The sequence below is a fragment of the Podarcis vaucheri genome (genome assembly GCF_965113315.1).
Source record: "Podarcis vaucheri genome assembly, chromosome: 14".
In the NCBI taxonomy this organism is placed as follows: domain Eukaryota; kingdom Metazoa; phylum Chordata; class Lepidosauria; order Squamata; family Lacertidae; genus Podarcis; species Podarcis vaucheri.
The window spans coordinates 46,218,419-46,236,598 of NC_138752.1; the positions used below are offsets into that span (position 1 = coordinate 46,218,419).

An 18,180-nucleotide genomic window follows, 5' to 3' on the forward strand; every position below is an offset into this window, starting at 1 on the left:
AGAAACTGAGTTCCTTTAATCTAAGGAACTGGCCTCGAATAACTCTGCATTTCCTAGGGCTGCATCCTGACTCAACATGCAACAGAGTTAGTGGAACACTTGCTTCTTGGGTAATCAGATTCTCTAGATAATAGCCATGATGACTGTGTTTCACTATCTGAGGCAGTAATGCCTCTGAATATCAGTTGCTGGGAATCACAGGTGGGGAGAGGACTCCTGTGCCCAGGTCCTGCGTTCAGGCTTAACACAGGCATCCGGTTGACCACTGTAAGAACAGGATGCTAGACTAGATGGACTCTTCTTAGAGTCTTACATTGTTTAGGGGGTCTTCAACTCTGCAGGGTGAAGTAGTGAATATTCAGAACCCAATGAATGGATAACGTTCTCCATGCCTTTCCTTCGGCTGGAAATAGCGCGTAGTGGCTAGTATCTGTAGCATCAAGACGGACCCTTGCTCTGATCCAGCAAGGCTCTTTTGACTTTGAAAGCATCAAAAGGAGCCTTTGCTCAGACGCAAAGACCCAGGCTGGATTTCGAAACATTTACAGCCAGCCAAGCCAGAGGCAGCCCAGAAGACTGCCAGGCTGGCTTGGTGGCAGGCTGGAACCTGGGCAGATAAGACAACCTGTGGGGCCTTCTCTCAGTGGCTGGCCACAAGGGGCAGCAGAATGCCATTCGAGAGACACCTGGTTGCCCTTGGGGGATGGATTGCTGCCTCGCTGCCAATATCCTTTTCTTTGGGGGAAGCGCCCCAGGTCAGTTGGCCACGCTTGTTCCTTGGTAGCAGAGCAGATCCATGGGCAGCTGCCTCTGCTCAGATTCCTCAGGTGCAGACTTCCCTCAAAGTGATGTCACCGGCATCCTTGAGTGTGTGTGAGATTGTGCATCCTTCCTTCCGCATCCCTCCCTTCCCCCACAGGTAATCTTCTGGAAAGCAAATAACTGCTTCTTCGATTCCTCCTTTGTTGCCAAAACTCTCTCTGATTGCTTCATTAATTATAGAGTCCCACACTGGTTAGGGAGAGTGAAATGTGAGCCTGCCAGCTTTGTAATGTGTGCTTGTAGCAGGTTAAAGCCTCTTGCTCTTGGCAGGTTAAGCAACCGTAAACATATACAGAAGCAGGGCTGGCTGCAGCAGGGCTTCAAACAAGACAGGATCCTGGGGGTTTCCCAGTTGTTTGCTCGCACAGTTTAGTTTGCTTCCTATAGTCCTCATCTCACCTTCCCCCCACTGTAGGAATGGTTTTCAAAGGAGAGGAAGGAGGACATGAGACAGTTCCAAACCAGTTCCCATAATTATGATTTCAAAACCACCCTACTGCTTTCTTTTCTTTTGTTTTTTTAAACGCAAGTTGAGATTCTCAGAATGTAGGATCCATTTCCATGCTGGAAAGTGAGTCTCTCTGTGCATAGGTTAGTGTGGACCAAATATAGCTCTGAATTTGTTTCCCATACACTGTGCATTAGTATAGAGACAACTGAAACCACAAGACAATCCCTCCAGCTGCTTCCTCCTTGTAGTTTCCTGCCCTGTAGCTGGCTTCTGGAGCACCACCTCATGTGCATCAGTGAAGCTATTATCCCCAGTACCAGGTGTTCCCCTGATATCTGTACTATTGTCTCCCTCCCCCTCGGGATTTAGTTTAAAGCTCTCCTGATCAGCTTCACAAGACTCTTAGCAAATCCATGCTTGCCAACTTCTTCTTAAGTACAACCCATCTCTTGCCAGAAGTCCTTCCTCTAGGAACTGGAGACCAAGGTTGGTTTTGCCTACTGACCCACCTTGCAGTTTGGGGTTCCTTACTCACCGTAGCCCAGCCCTGACAACCCAACCAAGAGGGGGGGATCCATGACACTTGTGGGGCACAGCCCCATTTCTGCCTAAATGTTTGGTTGCAGGCCTGTAAAGAATGTGAATGGATAGAGTCTTGCCCTCTCTGGGACTGAGTGCAACAGATAATTAGACACATTTCATGCTGAGTTTGCAGCTCTATGTGCATTTTTATGAACGTAGAAAAATCCTCAAGATCACCTAGAGCAGCACTCTTTGAAAGATGCTTACTGGTGGCAGAAAATGTGATTGTAATGCATGATCTGACTTGTAGCCATTCGGAATTTCTAAAGGCTGCTGGCGTTTTTTTTGTGTGTGTTTTTTTTAAAAGCAGAGATGTATTTGTGCTCTCCTCCGTACCCCAAGCTCTAAAGTGACCTGAATTTTTTTGCACGTTGAGGAATATGAGAGGATTTCTTGTGGGGGTGGGTGGGACTGCTTCAAAGGAGAGGCAGTTACTGTGGGGCAGGCCTCCCGTTTATTGTCTGGCTCAATGTGGAATTGCTGCGATGTTTCATCAGCCACATGGTGAAAAACATTAAAAGGCTTGCGTTCCCCCCCGCCCCTGAGCCAAGACGCATCTAATTGCTTAGAAAGCTTCTATCATTTAAAGTCCAGCAGCCTCCTTTTAAAAGGAGCTGCCCACCAAGATTACCCACCAAGAAAACCCTGGAGATTACAGACCAGGGATCCTTTTTCAACCTGGGCAATCTTCCGAGGGCCGCATGCCAGGGAAGGTGGGGCCAGAGGCAAAATTGGGTGGAGCAATTGATGTAAATCTTCCCTTTGTACAGCGGGCTTGTTTCTATACACTCTTATCTTCCATTCGGACCAGAAGGGGTTCAAGGGCGCTTTCCAGGCAGGCAAAGATATTTGGTGAGAGAGGAGAGGGAAGAGCATTGAGGAATGAATGTGATGCTATTAAGCAGGGGTCAGCAAACTTTTTCAGCAGGGGGCCGGTCCACTGTCCCTCAGACCTTGTGGGGGGGCCGGACTATATTTTGGAGAGAGAAAAAATGAACGCATTCCTATGCCCCACAAATAACCCAGAGATGCATTTCAAATAAAAGGACACATTCTACTCATGTCAAAACACGCTGATTCTCGGGCTGTCCATGGGCCAGATTTAGAAGGGGATTGGGCCAGATCCAGCCCCCAGGTCTTAGTTTGCCTACCCATGCTCTTAAGCATCATTTTGTTTGAGGGCAATTGCTCACGCATCAATTTCTAAATGATGGGCCAGGGCAGAGCTGTGGGTGGCAGGGACCTATTTGGTGGCACGTGGAAAGGGACTGGGTTCCGCTTGCTTTTCTTTACTGCCTCTGGAACAGCAGAGCTGGTGGGCTGCTTGCCATATTGGCACCTTTTAATTTCGCCCACAATATTTCCACTCGTTGAAACTCATTGAGCGCATGACTCATTTGAAACAAGATCACCACCACAAAGGACACAGCCGTGCACGTGGCGGAAAGAGCCTTTGTCTTATATCGCCTGCGTCAGTCCCTCCTGTTAACACCTTCTTTTTATTAATTCTGAGGAGAGCTTTACTCTTCAATGTTGTCACAGACCCTTTTCCCCTCCTTCAGGTCCTGGATGTGAAGAATGAAGGAGGAAAACTCCAGCTCTGGGAGGAGTTTTCCCCCCTCCTTAAGGCCTAAAGAATCCGAAAGTGCTGCTCCAACTCCTCTTGTTTTCTCATATGGAGGATCTTTTATTTCATTATCTGTATTGCAGTGTGTTTTTCAGCCGAAATCCTGTTGTATAATCGCTCTTTTCTTAAAATGCAAGTTGAGGTAGGATTTTAACCCTGAAGCATTCTGCCCACAAGTGGAAAGTGCGGATTAATAAGAGGATATTGCTTGTATTTCCTGTGTAAAACGCCAGGAAAGCTGAGCTGAGCTCTATGTGTGTGTGTGTATACGCTTGCTTGTTTTTCAGAGTCTTCTCTTCCAGCTGTGGAAGAGAAGGAGACTGTGTAGTTATGGCGGCTGGGCCTCTTTCCTTTCTTTCCTCAAGGCTTGTAACATGTGATTTCAGATTACCTTGGAACGATCCACTTCGGAGTGATCACAGACAAGCTGATCGCGAAGGAAGTCCCACTGACCAGCTCAGGCAGCGTCTACTTGCACAGACACGTGAACGCTTCTCTTGTGAGTAGTGCATTTTCACGTTTGCACGTCTGCGTCGCCGGCACCAGGGCTGGGGAGCCCATTTTAGCCCACGTTTACTAGTGTGCAACCTTCTGGGGGCCACATTCCGATGGTGGGTGGGGCCAGTTGCAAAAGTGGGTGGAGCAGTGGATGTAACGCTTACCTTGGTACACCAGGCTCCATTCCAGCCAAGCAAAAGTTAGAAGAATCTATGTCTAAAATGCAGCGGCTGGATTAGTGGCCGGGGCTCCCTTCAGCTCTCATATAACCCCCGTTTTAAAACAACTGCACCAGTTGCCAGTTTGTTTCTGGGCCAAATTTAAGGTGCTCACATTAGTGTTTAAAGCCCTAAATAACTCAGCCCCCAAATTCCTGAACGACCGCCTCCCTCCCTGCATATCCTCTCAGGTGCAAAGATGACAGAGAGGTCCCTCTTGGTTGTTCCACAGCCTTCAGACGCTTGGGGGGTTGGAGGCTTGGGAGAGGGCCTTCTCTGTGTTGGCCCCTAAGTTGTGGAACTCCCTTCCCACAGAGGTGAGCCTGGCTCCTTCCTTAGACAGCTCTTGGCCAACGCTGAGGACCCAGTCCTTGACTCTGGCTTTTGACATCTGAGATGTATATTTTTCAGACCCACCTTATTTCTGTAAAAAATTTTTGTCAAATCTTTTTTTATTGAGTTTTACAGTGCAAATTTAAATAAAAACATTAAACATCACCATCATCATCATTTAGAATTCCCTGAATCCTTTGACTCCCCTCTGCCCTTTCATGGTTACTATTATCAATATTTTTTCAACTGCTTCACTTTTCTCTCTCTATTTTTAATAATAATCCATTTTTACCATAGTTTTTAGTACATTACAAGCATTATTCAAAGTTTTTAGTTGTTTACATTGTTCTCTTAAATACATTGTAAAATTTTTCCCATGACTTCATAAAGTTCTTCTCTTCCTGGTTTCTGATTTTCCTGGTCAATTTTGCCAGGTTTCAGCGTAGTTTATTTCTGTAATTTTAACATGTTTATCTTACTTGTAACCTGCTTAAACCTTAGGGTGAAAGGCAGGTTGTTGTTGTTGTTACTGTTAACGATGGTGACGATGCGTGCACGCACATCTCTCCATCCTACATCCAGGCAAGTAAGAGACATTATCACCATTCAAGAATCCATTCCAACCAAGCCAAGCCACTCAAGGAGGTTGCAGAGCAGGGCCATCTTATAAAGCAGAGGTGCGGCAGTCAGGCACATAGGCAGTTATCTGGGGTTGCATTGGCAGGCAGATGCTCCAGGGCTCAGAACAATGGGTAATCCAAAAACCTAGTGCGTGGAGGGGGAGGAGAGGTAAGAGTCTAATAAAGGAAATTAGCTTACTTATGTAACAGTGGCCAAGGTCAGCATTTGTTTCATGTTTGGAGCTACTGAGACAGTTTTCTCCTTTTATGCCAAATAATTTAGTGAACCATCTGGAAGATGGTACAGCACTGTATGTGTGTGTGTGTGTGTAGTTTTCTCCCGCCCCCCTCCCCCCGCCTTTAATTTCAGGTAAGCAAAATCCCATGTTGCTGAAATGTTTATGTGTCATGAGCAAACTCCTTGAGTGCATTTTGCTCCCCAGCCCTTTGTCCTCTCTCCTTTATCTCCAGGCTTGCTCAAGCTGGGCTGGGTGGGAAGGAAGATCCACGCTAACATAAACTTTATAAAAAAGAGGGATGCCTGCTGACTCCAAGGATGGGGGCTCTTAAATCCAACCTCTCAGAAGGCAGCCCATCCAAGTGCATCCAAGGCACCTTTTTTAGTGAAGCAACACTGAAGCATCACGTGCAGTTTTAGGAAACGAAATTTACTGTTTCTTCGGGATCACATTAATAACATGCAGAGACATTTCAGTGGCTTCATAGCCTGTGTGGTTGAAAGAGTATCCTAAATCATGTAATGAGAAAATGGTCCCTCCATATAGATATGTAGATTCATACACAGATGGCGGAATATCCAAATGCACAGCACCCGTCATTTCCCCCCCAAAAAAACATTAAAACATTTCTCTGCATTTATTAAATCAATAGAATAAAACACGAGCAATGGTAAAAGGAGCAGATAAAAGAATCGTGTAACAGATTGACATTTGCTGAAACTAAAATCTGCTAAAATCCCTGGATAGGTAAACGTGTTTTTGCCGAGCAGCTAAAAGATTGCAGTGTTGGAGCAAGATTTACCCTTCCTTCCAATCTTAGGAATGAATTCTTGGTCAGACTTGAGCAAAACCAAAAATGTATCTCTGAGTGGGGGGAACAGTTCTGCCTGCTCTTACCACTCTGCGGCTGTGCATCAGACATCAGCAGCTTCACTTCAACAGCTTCACTTCCTACCAATTCCTTGAGCTATACGAGGAATGAGGAACCTCGGGCCCAGGGGCTGAATGCAGCCCTCTCTGTACGGCCCTTGGTCACACCTCTCACCGAACCTGCTTTGCATTCTCCCTGAGGATTTCTCCCCAGCTAGAGTGTGCTTTTGAACCCTGATAATGCTCCTTGCTTGCCAAGATAGAGAGCTGTGTGTGAGTGAGCCAATATTTATTGTCCTAACTGCTTTTGTTCCTGGCCCCACACACCACTGACATGTGGCCCTCAGAGGATTGCCTAGCAGGGTGTGGGGCCAGTAGGGGAAGAACTTCCTCCCAAGGGCTGCTTCCTATGTAGTGACTTGGCTCAGCTTGTTCTGCGCCTGTTGTTGGAGTTTTCCCAGTGTCTCTTCAGCCAAAGACCAAACAGTTAAGCAGCAAAGAATGTGGGAACGGGTGCCGTCCATAACTGCCTCGTTTTCCCACCATATTGTGCGATGGGTCCCTGTCAGTCTGCCATTCCTTAAGGGATGACCAAGTTTTAACTTGCCCTAATTGATAACAAATGCTGAGAGTGCTCTTCTCCCTCTTTGCAGCTCTATCCACACGAAGCGATGAACTACACAGCGGAAAATGTTTGGAAGTGGGCCCTGGAGAATCGCGAGACCTTCATCCGCTGGCTGAGACCCCATGGGGGGAAAAGTCTTTTGCTGAACAACGAGCTGAAGAAGGGACCGGCACTCTTCCTGTTTCTTCCTTTCGACCCCTTAGCGGAAAGTCATCCCCTTGTAGATGAGGTGAGCGTAAGGAGGACCCTGCTGGATAAGTTTCCAGCCAGGTAGCTATGGAAGACTTAAAAACAGGACCTGGGAGCCACAGCACCCAGCATTCGGAGAACGTAGCCATCATGGCTAGTAGCCATTCGGAGGTTTTTCTGTGAATTTGCTTATTCTCTTTTAAATTGATGACCATCACTACCTCTTGTGGGAGCAAATTCCATAATTTACTGTATTTTTCACCCTATAAGACGCACTAGACCATAAGACGCACCTAGTTTTTGGAGGAGGAAAGCAAGAAAAAAAATATTCTGAATCTCAGAAGCCAGAACAGCAAGAGGGATCGCTGCACAGTGAAAGCAGCAATCCCTCTTCCTGTTCTGGCTTCTGGGATAGCTGCGCAGCCTGCATTCGCTCCATAAGACGCACACACATTTCCCCTGACTTTTTAGGAGGGAAAAAGTGAGAGTTATAGAGCAAAAAATACAGCAATTGTGTGAAGCAGTGCTTTGTTTTTTGTCAGTCCACAAAGCTTTGAAGATCTGGCATGCCAGCTTGGAACTGCCCTCCCCCCCAATAAGCTTATGATAGATAGAATGGAGTGGGGAGGGAGCCTGCATTTAAGATACACCACCTGTTTAAAAGGATCAAGTGATGGGAGTGATGCTTAGCTGTTTATAGTGCCAAGGTGCTCCTGTGCATCATAAGAGGCAAGACTGGGCTCGAGAGATGCCTCGCCTGACTCGGCATAAGGCAGCTCTGAATGTTCATGTGCAATGAAAGAGTCCCTGGGGTATCGTTTGCTCATATGCAGGCAGGCTTGCTCAGGCAGAAAATGGGACTCTCTGCGAGCTTCAGGCCCCTAGTTCTAGGGAGTTCAGATAGTGCCCTGAACCAGTCCTTGCTCTGATAGGTGATCTGTTTTTCTAAATGTAGCTGGAAGGAAAGTGTCTTTCTCAGTGGGGCCAACCTGCAAAAGAAGGCATTGGTGTGTGTTTGCAGGGAGGGTATCCCTATGAAACAGGTGTAGGAGATTCTGGGCAAAGCTTTATCTGGAGGCAAGAGACTGTTCTCATTTAGCAGGAGGAAACCAAAGCAAATACATTTAGGGTATTGGTGAACTTCAACACAGACACAAGTTTTTCTTTGCTTTAATGTGGTCGAAGGTAAGCCACCATTTATCACCTTCAGAGGAGTCAAGTGATTTTGGCCACGGACATTTAATAACGTTGGCTGACCCCAAGGCAAATTCCTTCGCGTTGCCCTCTTGCGGGGCAAAGGAAGAGCAATAAGCATGTTGTTTTGGGAGGCAGGGATGGAAAGGTTAACGGATTTGCAAAGAACTCACAGCAGGTCAGCCTCAGGATCGGAACAAGGTCTCCTGCATTCCTTGCTTCCATTTCCACCCTCTGCTCACTCCTGTGCTGCCTTAAGCGTTGCTGGCGCTGAAGCTGGTTTAATTGGCTTTCTGAACTAAGGGAGAGGGGAATGAAGCTGTCAGGGCAGGTTAGAGATAACGGACTGCCTATCTTCTGGAGGTCCTTATGCAGCCTCTGCATAAGCAGGGCAAAGTGAGGGCAGTTGTGTGTTCTTCTCTCTGTGTGTGCTTTTTAATTGAGGCACCTTGAGCTCCTTGGAGGAAAGGTGAGGTGTAAGCAGAATAGTTATTAGCCAGCCTGCCCTCAGACACCTCCGCAAATCAATTCTGGCAAATCAACAGCCTGGAACGAACAAGCAAAGGAACAGACTGCCTTCCTGGGTTGCTTGGAGGCAGACGTAGCTCCCTCCAGGTGAGAAGCTACTGACAAGCCAAGCAGAAAAAGTGCATCTTTGCCTGTCTGCGTCAGATGCACATCAAGCTTACATAATTTCACAGGCTGTTTTGCCCTCTTTCCCCAGGATGGTGACCCTCCAGACAGTTGTTGGCCTACATTTCCCATCATCCCTCAGCTTGGGCCAGGCTGACTGATGGGAGCAGGAGTCCCTCAGCTTCTGGAGGGCCACAAGTTCCTCTTCCCTGCCACGTGCAAATGTGGGGAGTAACGTATGCATCTGCAAACTAAAAAAAAAAAAACACTTTAAAAAACAAAACCTGCCCCAGCCTCATCCTGTTCTTGAAAATCCCAAGTGCTTCTCCTGGCCAGAGATGACTCCAGCTGCCTTGCACAGCTTCCTTTCGCTTTCAGGGGGCCTCTTATGTAATTTGTTTACAGCAAGGGTTGCTTTGTGATTTTCCTTCCCGCTTGGGGAGAGCTTTGCTTCCCGGGTGGCCGCATGGCAAGAAACTCCCTGTTCCAGCATCTCTGCAAACGCAGCTCAGAAGGTCCTTCACATCCCTCTGCACAGGCCGTCTTGGAATTGTTGCTGTGCCATCCCTCCTTGTTTCACAGCACCAGCTTCACCTGGGCCAAACTAAATGCTGTAAGAGACGCCACCCAATATCTTCCTTTTCTTTCTCGTTCTCAAACCGAGCAGCATGTGGCAACTTGCTGCTTGCACATCACCCAGCCCTTGCCTCGTGGCACAGCGGCAGCACCTTTTGCGTGGGATTGAGAGTCAGCAAAGAGACGGGCATCACATCGTCATTCGTTGGGGCTTGCATTTTGCCAACAGCCCTCCTCCCAGGTAGCATCCGCTCAGAATGGAAAGGGTGGCCTAAAGGAGCTCTTTGGGTCTTTGCTTGTATTTTTTCATTTTTAACAACAAACCTTTAAAAACCAGCAGGTTCGAACAGCTTTGGAACTGACAAGCTCAGAGAAGTAGACAGAAATTACTATGCATTGTAACTTAAAGGGTAGAGAGATTTTTGTGGCCTCTGTGTGACCGTTCTTCAGCTCAGCCCTGGAATTCAATATTCCCTTCTTTCTTTAAAAAAAACACCACACAAACACTTAAATGGGGCAGGTGGCTAATTATTTAAGTAGCCCTAAAACTACTTTTGGTGCAGGCAAGACTGGAGCTTTGCCTGTAATATACACATTAGCTCACTTGCCTGGGTCAGCTGATGCTATTTACTCTTCCCAAAGTGTGTTCTGGCTTCTGCTTCTGGTCTGAGGTGTTGCTTGAAAATTGAAGCAGAGCAGCCTTTGAGCGAACAACCGTGCATTGTTGCAGAGATGGCTCAAAGTCAGTGGTTTTCAAATACTGAGATTCCTTGGAAGCTTCCCAAGGATCTGTAAATATTGATATTGAAGGCATAGCCATGGGGAGAATAATGGGGTGTTTTCTAGGTTGCGATGCTTGTAGCATAGAACCGTGGGGAAGTTTGAGTGTATTCTAGAATATGGCAACACACAGGTTCCCCCCCCCCCCAGGGACAAACTGAGAGGGAAAGGGTGATAACTTTGCCAATTGTCTTTGGTTTCCTCCCTCCTCCTGATATTATAACGGTGGCCTGGTAAGATTATACTTGCTGTCGGCTTAAGGAGACCAACAGAAGGATCGTAAAGGAAAAAGAGAAATTATATGAATAAGATATGATGTGGAAACACCAAGATAAGACTGGATAGAATTATGAACTTTGTTTGGACTGATTGGGACTGATTTGGACATTAACGCAGTAATAAGAAGATGATCTGAATCCCCCTTTGGATCTTGAAGTATGGGTTCCCCCAACAAAATTTAAAAATTTGGCTTTGTAATTTGGAATTTATATGATGTGATTTAATTTGATGTGATTGGCCAGTTAATAAAAATTATTTAAAAGTATATATATATATATATATATATAACGGTGGCCTGGTAAGACGAGGAGAAATGTCCATACGGCTTTCTTTTCTCCTCCTAGATCTCGGAATTGGCTTTGGAATACAAGCGCTGCAACAGAAGCCATGCAGGGGAAGCGGGTGCCGGGCATTTGCAAGGAGGAGCATCCTCAGAGTCCGGCATCCGCCTCCCTCTGGCCGAAGCCATCTCCATCGCCAAGTCCCCTTGCTGCAACACAGTGGTGCTGCCTCCCCAGTGGCACTCGATCACCCGGACCCACAACGTCTGTGAGCTGTGCATCAACCAGACCGTCGGGGTCAGGCCCAGCCGCCTGGGAGGCCTGCACTGCAACTTCTTGGAGATAGAAGCAGCCTTGGACTCGTTCTACCTCAAGGAGAGGACCTTTTTCCAAGTGATGTCCAAGACGGATTCCTTGTGCAGCAACTTCCTCAGCTTTTACAGCCCTTTCAGCTACTACACCGCGTGCTGCAGGACAGTGAGCGGGACCCCGCTGGGCTTCTCCGGCTCCGAGGAATTGGCTCTTGCTTCCCATGGGAAGAGATGGAAAGACGATCCCCAAAGCTCTATTCCTCACATTGAGGACAGGAGTGGTCTTATCCCGGAAAATGCCCTCTGCGACACTTACGTGACCGGCCTGAGTTGCAGGACTAACAAGACCTTGAACCTATACCTGCTGGATTCAAATCTCTTCTGGTTGTACGCCGAGAGGCTGGGAGCATCAAGGTCTGCTCCGGTGAAGGAGTTTGCTGCCATTGTGGACCTCAAGGAAGAGACACACTATATCCTGGATCAGGACCAGGCCTTGCTGAAATCTAACCTAGGTATAGTACGACCGCCTCATTAGTTCCAAAGTTTGGGTGCAGATGTCTAAAATATGGCAACACACAGGTCCCCCCCCCCCCAGGTTTGCAGGGAAATTAGACTAAACCCAAACCCAAGTTTGCAGGGAAATTAGACTACTGATTTAAAATGGTTTCTGTTTGGCCTCTCCTACTTCGTTTTTAACACCATTGCTCATCAAGATTTGATTCCAGGACGCTTTTAACGGTTTTTAAAAGGCATCAGATATATAAAACCACGAGTAAAAGATGAAATCAGTGATTCTTAGAAATATGTTAAAAGTGCTATAAAAGACCTCTTTTTTGGGGGGGGGGTTAGCACAGAATAGCAAGTATTGTATATTTCTGTATAAGTCAAGGTTATGTTAAAAAATGGGGGTCGTCTTATACATGGATAGTGTAGAGGGTGGACGGGCGATTGGTTGCAGCTGCGAGCAAAAGATTGTCAGCAGCTCTTGGGTGTTTGATTGGCAATGGCGGTTGTTGATTGGCTGTTGTTGATTGGCTGCCCTTGTGGCGATTGGGTGGGCGGTTGGAGGCTTTCCCCCCAACCTGTCAGCAACCCCCCCCCAAAAAAAAGCTCAACAAGTCTGGGCAATCCTCCCCAAAAAATCTTAACCACTCTACAACTCTTGACTATCTCCCCCCATTTTCTTAATTTGGAGTCCCCCAAAACGGGGGGTGGTCTTATACACGGAAAAATACGGTAATATTGGCACCTGACATCTGGTCCAATCCCCTGCAATGCAGGAATCTCGACACGTGGAGGTCCTCCCTTCCTGCTGGAGGATATTCTTTTTTGCTGGAGGATATTCTTTTCTTGCTCTTCAAACTTTTATTTGGCTAACATCACTGCCGAGGCTGTTCTGATTTCTCAGAACAGCCAGGCATGTGAAGCAGACCCTGTGAAGGCTGCCTTAATAGCCAAAGAGGCATACAGCCTGCTAAACCCAGGCTGAAAAGGGCAGGAGCAGGGATGGGAAACCTGTCCGTCTGCCCCCCCCCCCACTCCTGGTGTTATAGAATCATAGAGTTGAAAGGGATCATGAGGGTCCAGCAACATCTGGAGGCCAACAGGTTGTCCACCCTACTCTGACTCTCACTTCCTGATGGGTGGACATACAAGGAAGGGCCTTCCTGGTGGTGGTGCCGAGGCTCTGGAATTCATTCCTTCAGGAGGGTCCACTTAGTTCTTTCCTCATTGGTGCAATGCACAGCAGTTACTGTCCATCTCTCTTGTGCTTTTATTTTGGCTCAGTGATGGCCGAACTTGGCCCTCCAGCTGTTTTGCGACTACAGTTCCCATCATCCCTGACCACTGGTCCTGTTAGTTAGGGATGATGGGAGTTGTAGTCCCAAAACAGCTGGAGGGTCAAATTTGGCCATCACTGCTTTGGCTGCTCTTAACATTACATGAAATGTTGCCTTTCAGAAAATCTGTTTCGTTGCACCATTTCCTTTTATTGTACTAGATGCCTCGTTGGGGTGGGGTGTGGGGTTCCCAACCCTGGACAGGAAGGGTTCCTAAATTACAGCTTACATTGCCAACGGTATGCTTGACTTTTAGGAGCCCCTGCTGTTACAGTGTGCCGTGCAATACATGCGTGTGCATGCTCTGACATGACAAGAGATTTCCCTATCAAATGCAGTTCTCCGCTCACCTTATAGACTCGCACACACTTAACGCTCCCACCTCCTTGAAACTGCTTGATAATAGTAGAAGACACGCTATTGGGTTGTTGTTGTTTTTGAGGCAGCAGCGAAAGTTTGACAAAAATAAGCCGAACCCTGCGAGTTGAGTAAGATAGTTCAGCAGAATTCTCGCTTGATTTGAACAATCCATGCAAATGGATTCAGGGAGGTGCTGTGCAGCGCTCAGTACCTTTCTGACCTCTCTAGATTTTTCTACGCATTGGACATGTTCTGCTCGACAACCTAAGGACTAGATACTTAGGTTTGTTGTTGTTGTTAAACTGAGATTCTGAGGGTACTCACCCTAATGCCACATTCCATGCATGTGGAAACCCAAAATATAACATCACCCTAACAACAGTTGAGGGGGATATTTCTGTTTTTTGCTGCAACCTCCTGAAACAGCCCACAGACATAATCCTGCCAAGATGCTTCTCAGACCTAAAACTTGCTTCCATGTTACGTTGTCAAGCCTAGAAGCTCAAAATAACCACCTGAACGTGGACTCTTTTTTTTTTTTAGAAACCTTCATTCAAAACTACAGCGTTTTGTACAGTCCTTTAAAAAGACACCTTGTTGGCAACAGGAGGCCCAGCCGCGTTCGATCTCAACATGTCATTAGAGAGATTTTCACCGATACTTTCCATGAGGTCGCGTCGAGGAGCGAAAAGGTAAGGCTCTCTAGGCTCCAGCGGTCGGTTGCCTCCGCCTGCCTCCATGGCTGATTCTTTGTTTTGCATCTGAACGACATGGTCATGCCCTGGGGAATAACAGCCACACCTTGACGATGTCCTAAAACGCAATTGGAAAATGACTCCTATCTCATCTGACCTGGCATGGTGCAAAGAAAGGCTTGCTTAGCACAGCTTAGCTGCCCCCGACCCCCGCTCTAGGTCCACAACAGAGGTGGCCTGAGAGCCCTGAAAGGTTAATTTTTAATTCCCCCCCCCCAATCCAACTTAACAAATTTTGTTGTGAGTTGGAGTGGGGAGTTTCCTTCTGCGTTTGTGTCCACAACTGGAAAACCAGAAAGGGGCCCTTGTAATAATAATAATAATAATAATAATAATAATAATAATAATAATAATAATAATAATAATAATTTATTATTTATACCCCGCCCATCTGGCTGGGCTTCCCCAGCCACTCTGGGCGGCTTCCAAAAGAATATTAAAATACTATGATGCATTAAACATTAAAAGCTTCCCGAAACAGGGCTGCCTTCAGATGTCTTCTAAAAGCCTGGTAGTAGTTGTTCTCCTTGACATCTGGTGGGAGGGTGTTCCACAGGGCAGGTGCCACTACCGAGAAGGCCCTCTGCCTGATTCCCTATAACTTGGCTTCTCGCAGTGAGGGAACCGCCAGAAGGCCCTCGGTGCTGGACCTCAGTGTAAACATAGCTCAATGGCGTTAACAAAAATGTGGGGAGATGGGTTGCCACGGTGAAAGAAAACGACAACATCTAATCTTCCCTTCATCAAACTCAGGACATTTTGCTGGTCTACTATGCTCCTTGGTGCGGCTTCTGCATGTCTCTCAATCACATCTTCATCCAACTCGCCCGCATCCTGCCTGCTGATAACTTCCTTGTGGCGAGGTGAGTTTTTCTCCCTTCTTTCCATTACATTAAGATACTCTTGGGACTGTGTATGCCAGCCTTCCTCAACCGGGTGCCCTCCGGATGTTTAAGGCTGCAATTCCCATCAGTTCCAGCCTGGGGACGATGGGAGCTTTAGTCCAAAACATCTAGAGGGCACCAGCTTGGGAAAGGCTGGTGCGTGCTCTTAATCAAAGTGTAAGCCACATTTTCCATGTCTTGATCAGCTGCCCAAGTTAGGGGATTGTGTTTTATTCTGTGAGTCTTTAGTGGGTATGTGGAGCCAGGCAGAGCCGCAAAGCCCCATTTCCAGGTTTGGGTTTAAGTCCTCCATCAGCCCCATCTGCTTTTGGGGATTTACCAAGCCACTGCTTGTACAAAAAAAGTGAAACTGCAGAATGAAACACATCCATGAGAAGAGAATTCTACAGCTGTCCTCTAGCTTTTTATCTGGAAGCCAAACATAACACACAAGACCCCAGTTATAATAATAATAATAATAATAATAATAATAATAATAATAATAATAATAATTTATTCTTTATACCCCGTCCATCTGGCTGGGTTTCCCCAGCCACTCTGGGCGGCTTCCAACAAAACACTAAAATACAATAACCCATTAAACATTAAAAGATTCCCTAAACAGGGCTGCCTTCAGATGTCTTCTAAAAGTTTGGTAGTTGTTGTTCTCTTTGACATCTGGTGGGAGGGCGTTCCACAGGGCGGGTGCCACTACCGAGAAGGCCCTCTGCCTGGTTCCCTGTAGCTTTGCTTCTCGCCATGAGGGAACCGCCAGAAGGCCCTCGGCGCTGGACCTCAGTGTCCGGGCAGAACGATGGAGGTGGAGACGCTCCTTCAGGTATACTGGGCCGAGGCCGTTTAGGGCTTTAAAGGTCAGCACCAACACTTTGAATTGTGCTTGGAAACGTACTGGGAGCCAATGTAGGTCTTTCAAGACCGGTGTTATATGGTCTTGGCGGCCGCTCCCAGTCACCAGTCTGGCTGCTGCATTCTGGATTAGTTGTAGTTTCCGAGTCACCTTCAAAGGTAGCCCCACGTAGAGCGCATTGCAGTAGTCCAAGCGGGAGATAAACAGAGCATGCACCACTCTGGCGAGGCAGTCCGCAGGCAGATAGGGTCTCAGCCTACATACCAGATGGAGCTGGTACACAGCTGCCCTGGACACGGATTTAACCTGTGCCTCCATGGACAGCTGTGAGTCCAAAATGACTCCCAGGCTGCGCACCTGGTCCTTCAGGGGCACAGTTACCCCATTCAGGACCAGGGAATCCTCCACACCTGTTAAGCTGAGTAACATCCCTAGTTTTTGATAAAGGGAAGAACTGAACAATTTTTACTAGGCACACTCAAAGTGGGGGCAAGAGGCTTAAGCTCAAATGCTGATGCTGAACTAGAGGAAGCTGCCCCACAAATAACAATAGTTTAATGAGAAAAACTGGTGCTTGGATTGATTCACACATAATACTAAGTCATGATGTGCTTAGACAGATGTGGTCTGTTTGAACATGCAAATGCAGCTCACCAGACTTACCATGGCTGGCTTTTTTGTCAGCAAACCTCGATTCATTGGCTTAGAAACCACAGTTTGTTGTAACTACGGATTGGCATCATGCCTGAACCCAGCAGCCTTGCTTAGCCTGGTTTCTTTGGTCACCCTGACCCAGATGCTTCCTAAGTTACAGAGCCAAGAGCAGTGGAAAACAAACCAAGCTTTGGAGAAATGTGCCCAAGGCCTTGAACAAATCACTTAAGTGAGGGTTCTGGTGCAAAAAGTCCAGACTGCCTGGGTACCTTGAGCTGTGTTTGGTCAGTTTCCGTCAGCCATTGTGAAGCTTGGCTTATTCCATGTGCAGCCTGCACACATTTCCCTCCCTTCTATACATCCTGCCTTCTATACATCCTGCCCTATGAAATCACTCTGATATTTAAAAGGTTATTGGTAATTCACTCTTAGTTGGTTCAATTTTCTCCATGTACGAGAACGAGAGCTTGCATTTAGGATGGCCCTGGGATTCTTCTGTGTCAAGCCCTGAGTAGCTCTCAGGGCTTGACACTCTCTTCAGTGTGGTGTAGTGGTTCAGAGCGGTGGACTCGTAATCTGGTGAACTGGGTTCGCTTCCCCGCTCCTCCACATGCAGCTGCTGGGTGACCTTGGGCCAGTCACACTTCTCGGAAGTCTCTCAGCCTCACTCACCTCACAGAGTGTTTGTTGTGGGGGAGGAAGGGAAAGGAGATTGTGAGCCGCTTTGAGACTCCCTAGGGTAGTGATAAAGCGGGATATCAAATCCACACTCCTCCTCCTCCTCCTCCTCTCTCTCTCTCTCTCTCATCAGCATGACTCAAGGACAATTGCTGGGCAGATTATACAGATGTATATTTTAAGCTCTGCCCTTTGAAGAAACTGCTCAACAGTTAATTAAATGCATGATCTGCAAACCCCCACCCCACCCGGCAAGTTCTGCTTGTTCACCCACCTTATTTCCAAGATAAATAACAAGTCCATCTCTCTCTTCTCTTATTTTATTCATTTATTTCTGCTTTCTCAAACTTTCCATCTGCGTCCAGGCCTCCTCTTTTGCTTGCCCTTGAAGGAAGCATATTCCATCTTTTCGTAGCTTGCAGTTTAATCTCTTCCCGTAGTTTCCACAGTATCTTTAAGAATATCTTTCTGACTCTGCTGGTGATGATTGCTGGCCGTGTGTACCATATTCGTTATTTTAGACTAGTGATGTGTGTCAGGAGAACTGAATCCATATTGGTTTGTTGATTTATTAACTGCTTATAGAAAACCCATAATTAAACAAGAAAAGAAACAACAAAAAAGAGAAACTTCAATGTCACCATAGTGCAGTGCAGTATTACACCCTATTCTGGCAATGAAGTTGCAGGATTGCCCCTCCAGAAAGTTGTGTCCGGGGTGGGGGTGGGGTGTTCCCCACCCCTTGAGTTGTGTAACAGATGAGCAGGTACCAAGTTTGAACAAAAATATCCATCGGAGCCACTCCCCTGGTTTCCCTGCATTCTTGAGTAAGCTTATCATCAAGTGCTAATTGCCAGACTGTCTCAAACCAAGTTTTAACAGAAAGATTGCCCACTTCCTTCCAATTTCCAGTCTGACCACTGCTAAGCATATCATTACTAATGGTTTGCAGAATCTGGGGAATAATGTCTCCTGAGAAAAGGTGGAGAGGAACGTCAGGCAGAATCGTTTG

The 18,180-nt window shown here is 47.0% G+C and overlaps 1 protein-coding gene and 1 long non-coding RNA gene across 2 annotated transcripts in view; one reads left to right on the forward strand and one right to left on the reverse strand.

Moving 5' to 3' along the window:
* Window positions 1-18,180, forward strand: part of TXNDC11 (thioredoxin domain containing 11) — a 41,149-nt gene that overhangs the window by 17,569 nt on the left and 5,400 nt on the right. Inside the window, exons 6-10 of the mRNA XM_082199663.1 lie at window positions 3,869-3,981; window positions 6,914-7,114; window positions 10,881-11,640; window positions 13,873-14,021; window positions 14,838-14,947. Of these exons, the coding sequence (XP_082055789.1) occupies window positions 3,869-3,981; window positions 6,914-7,114; window positions 10,881-11,640; window positions 13,873-14,021; window positions 14,838-14,947 (1,333 nt within the window). The remainder of the gene's footprint in view (window positions 1-3,868; window positions 3,982-6,913; window positions 7,115-10,880; window positions 11,641-13,872; window positions 14,022-14,837; window positions 14,948-18,180) is intronic.
* LOC309519193 lies at window positions 10,401-10,955 on the reverse strand. The gene is made up of 2 exons (XR_014213741.1): window positions 10,832-10,955; window positions 10,401-10,487 (listed from the first exon to the last, which is right to left on the reverse strand). It is a non-coding gene; the product is annotated as an uncharacterized lncRNA (long non-coding RNA).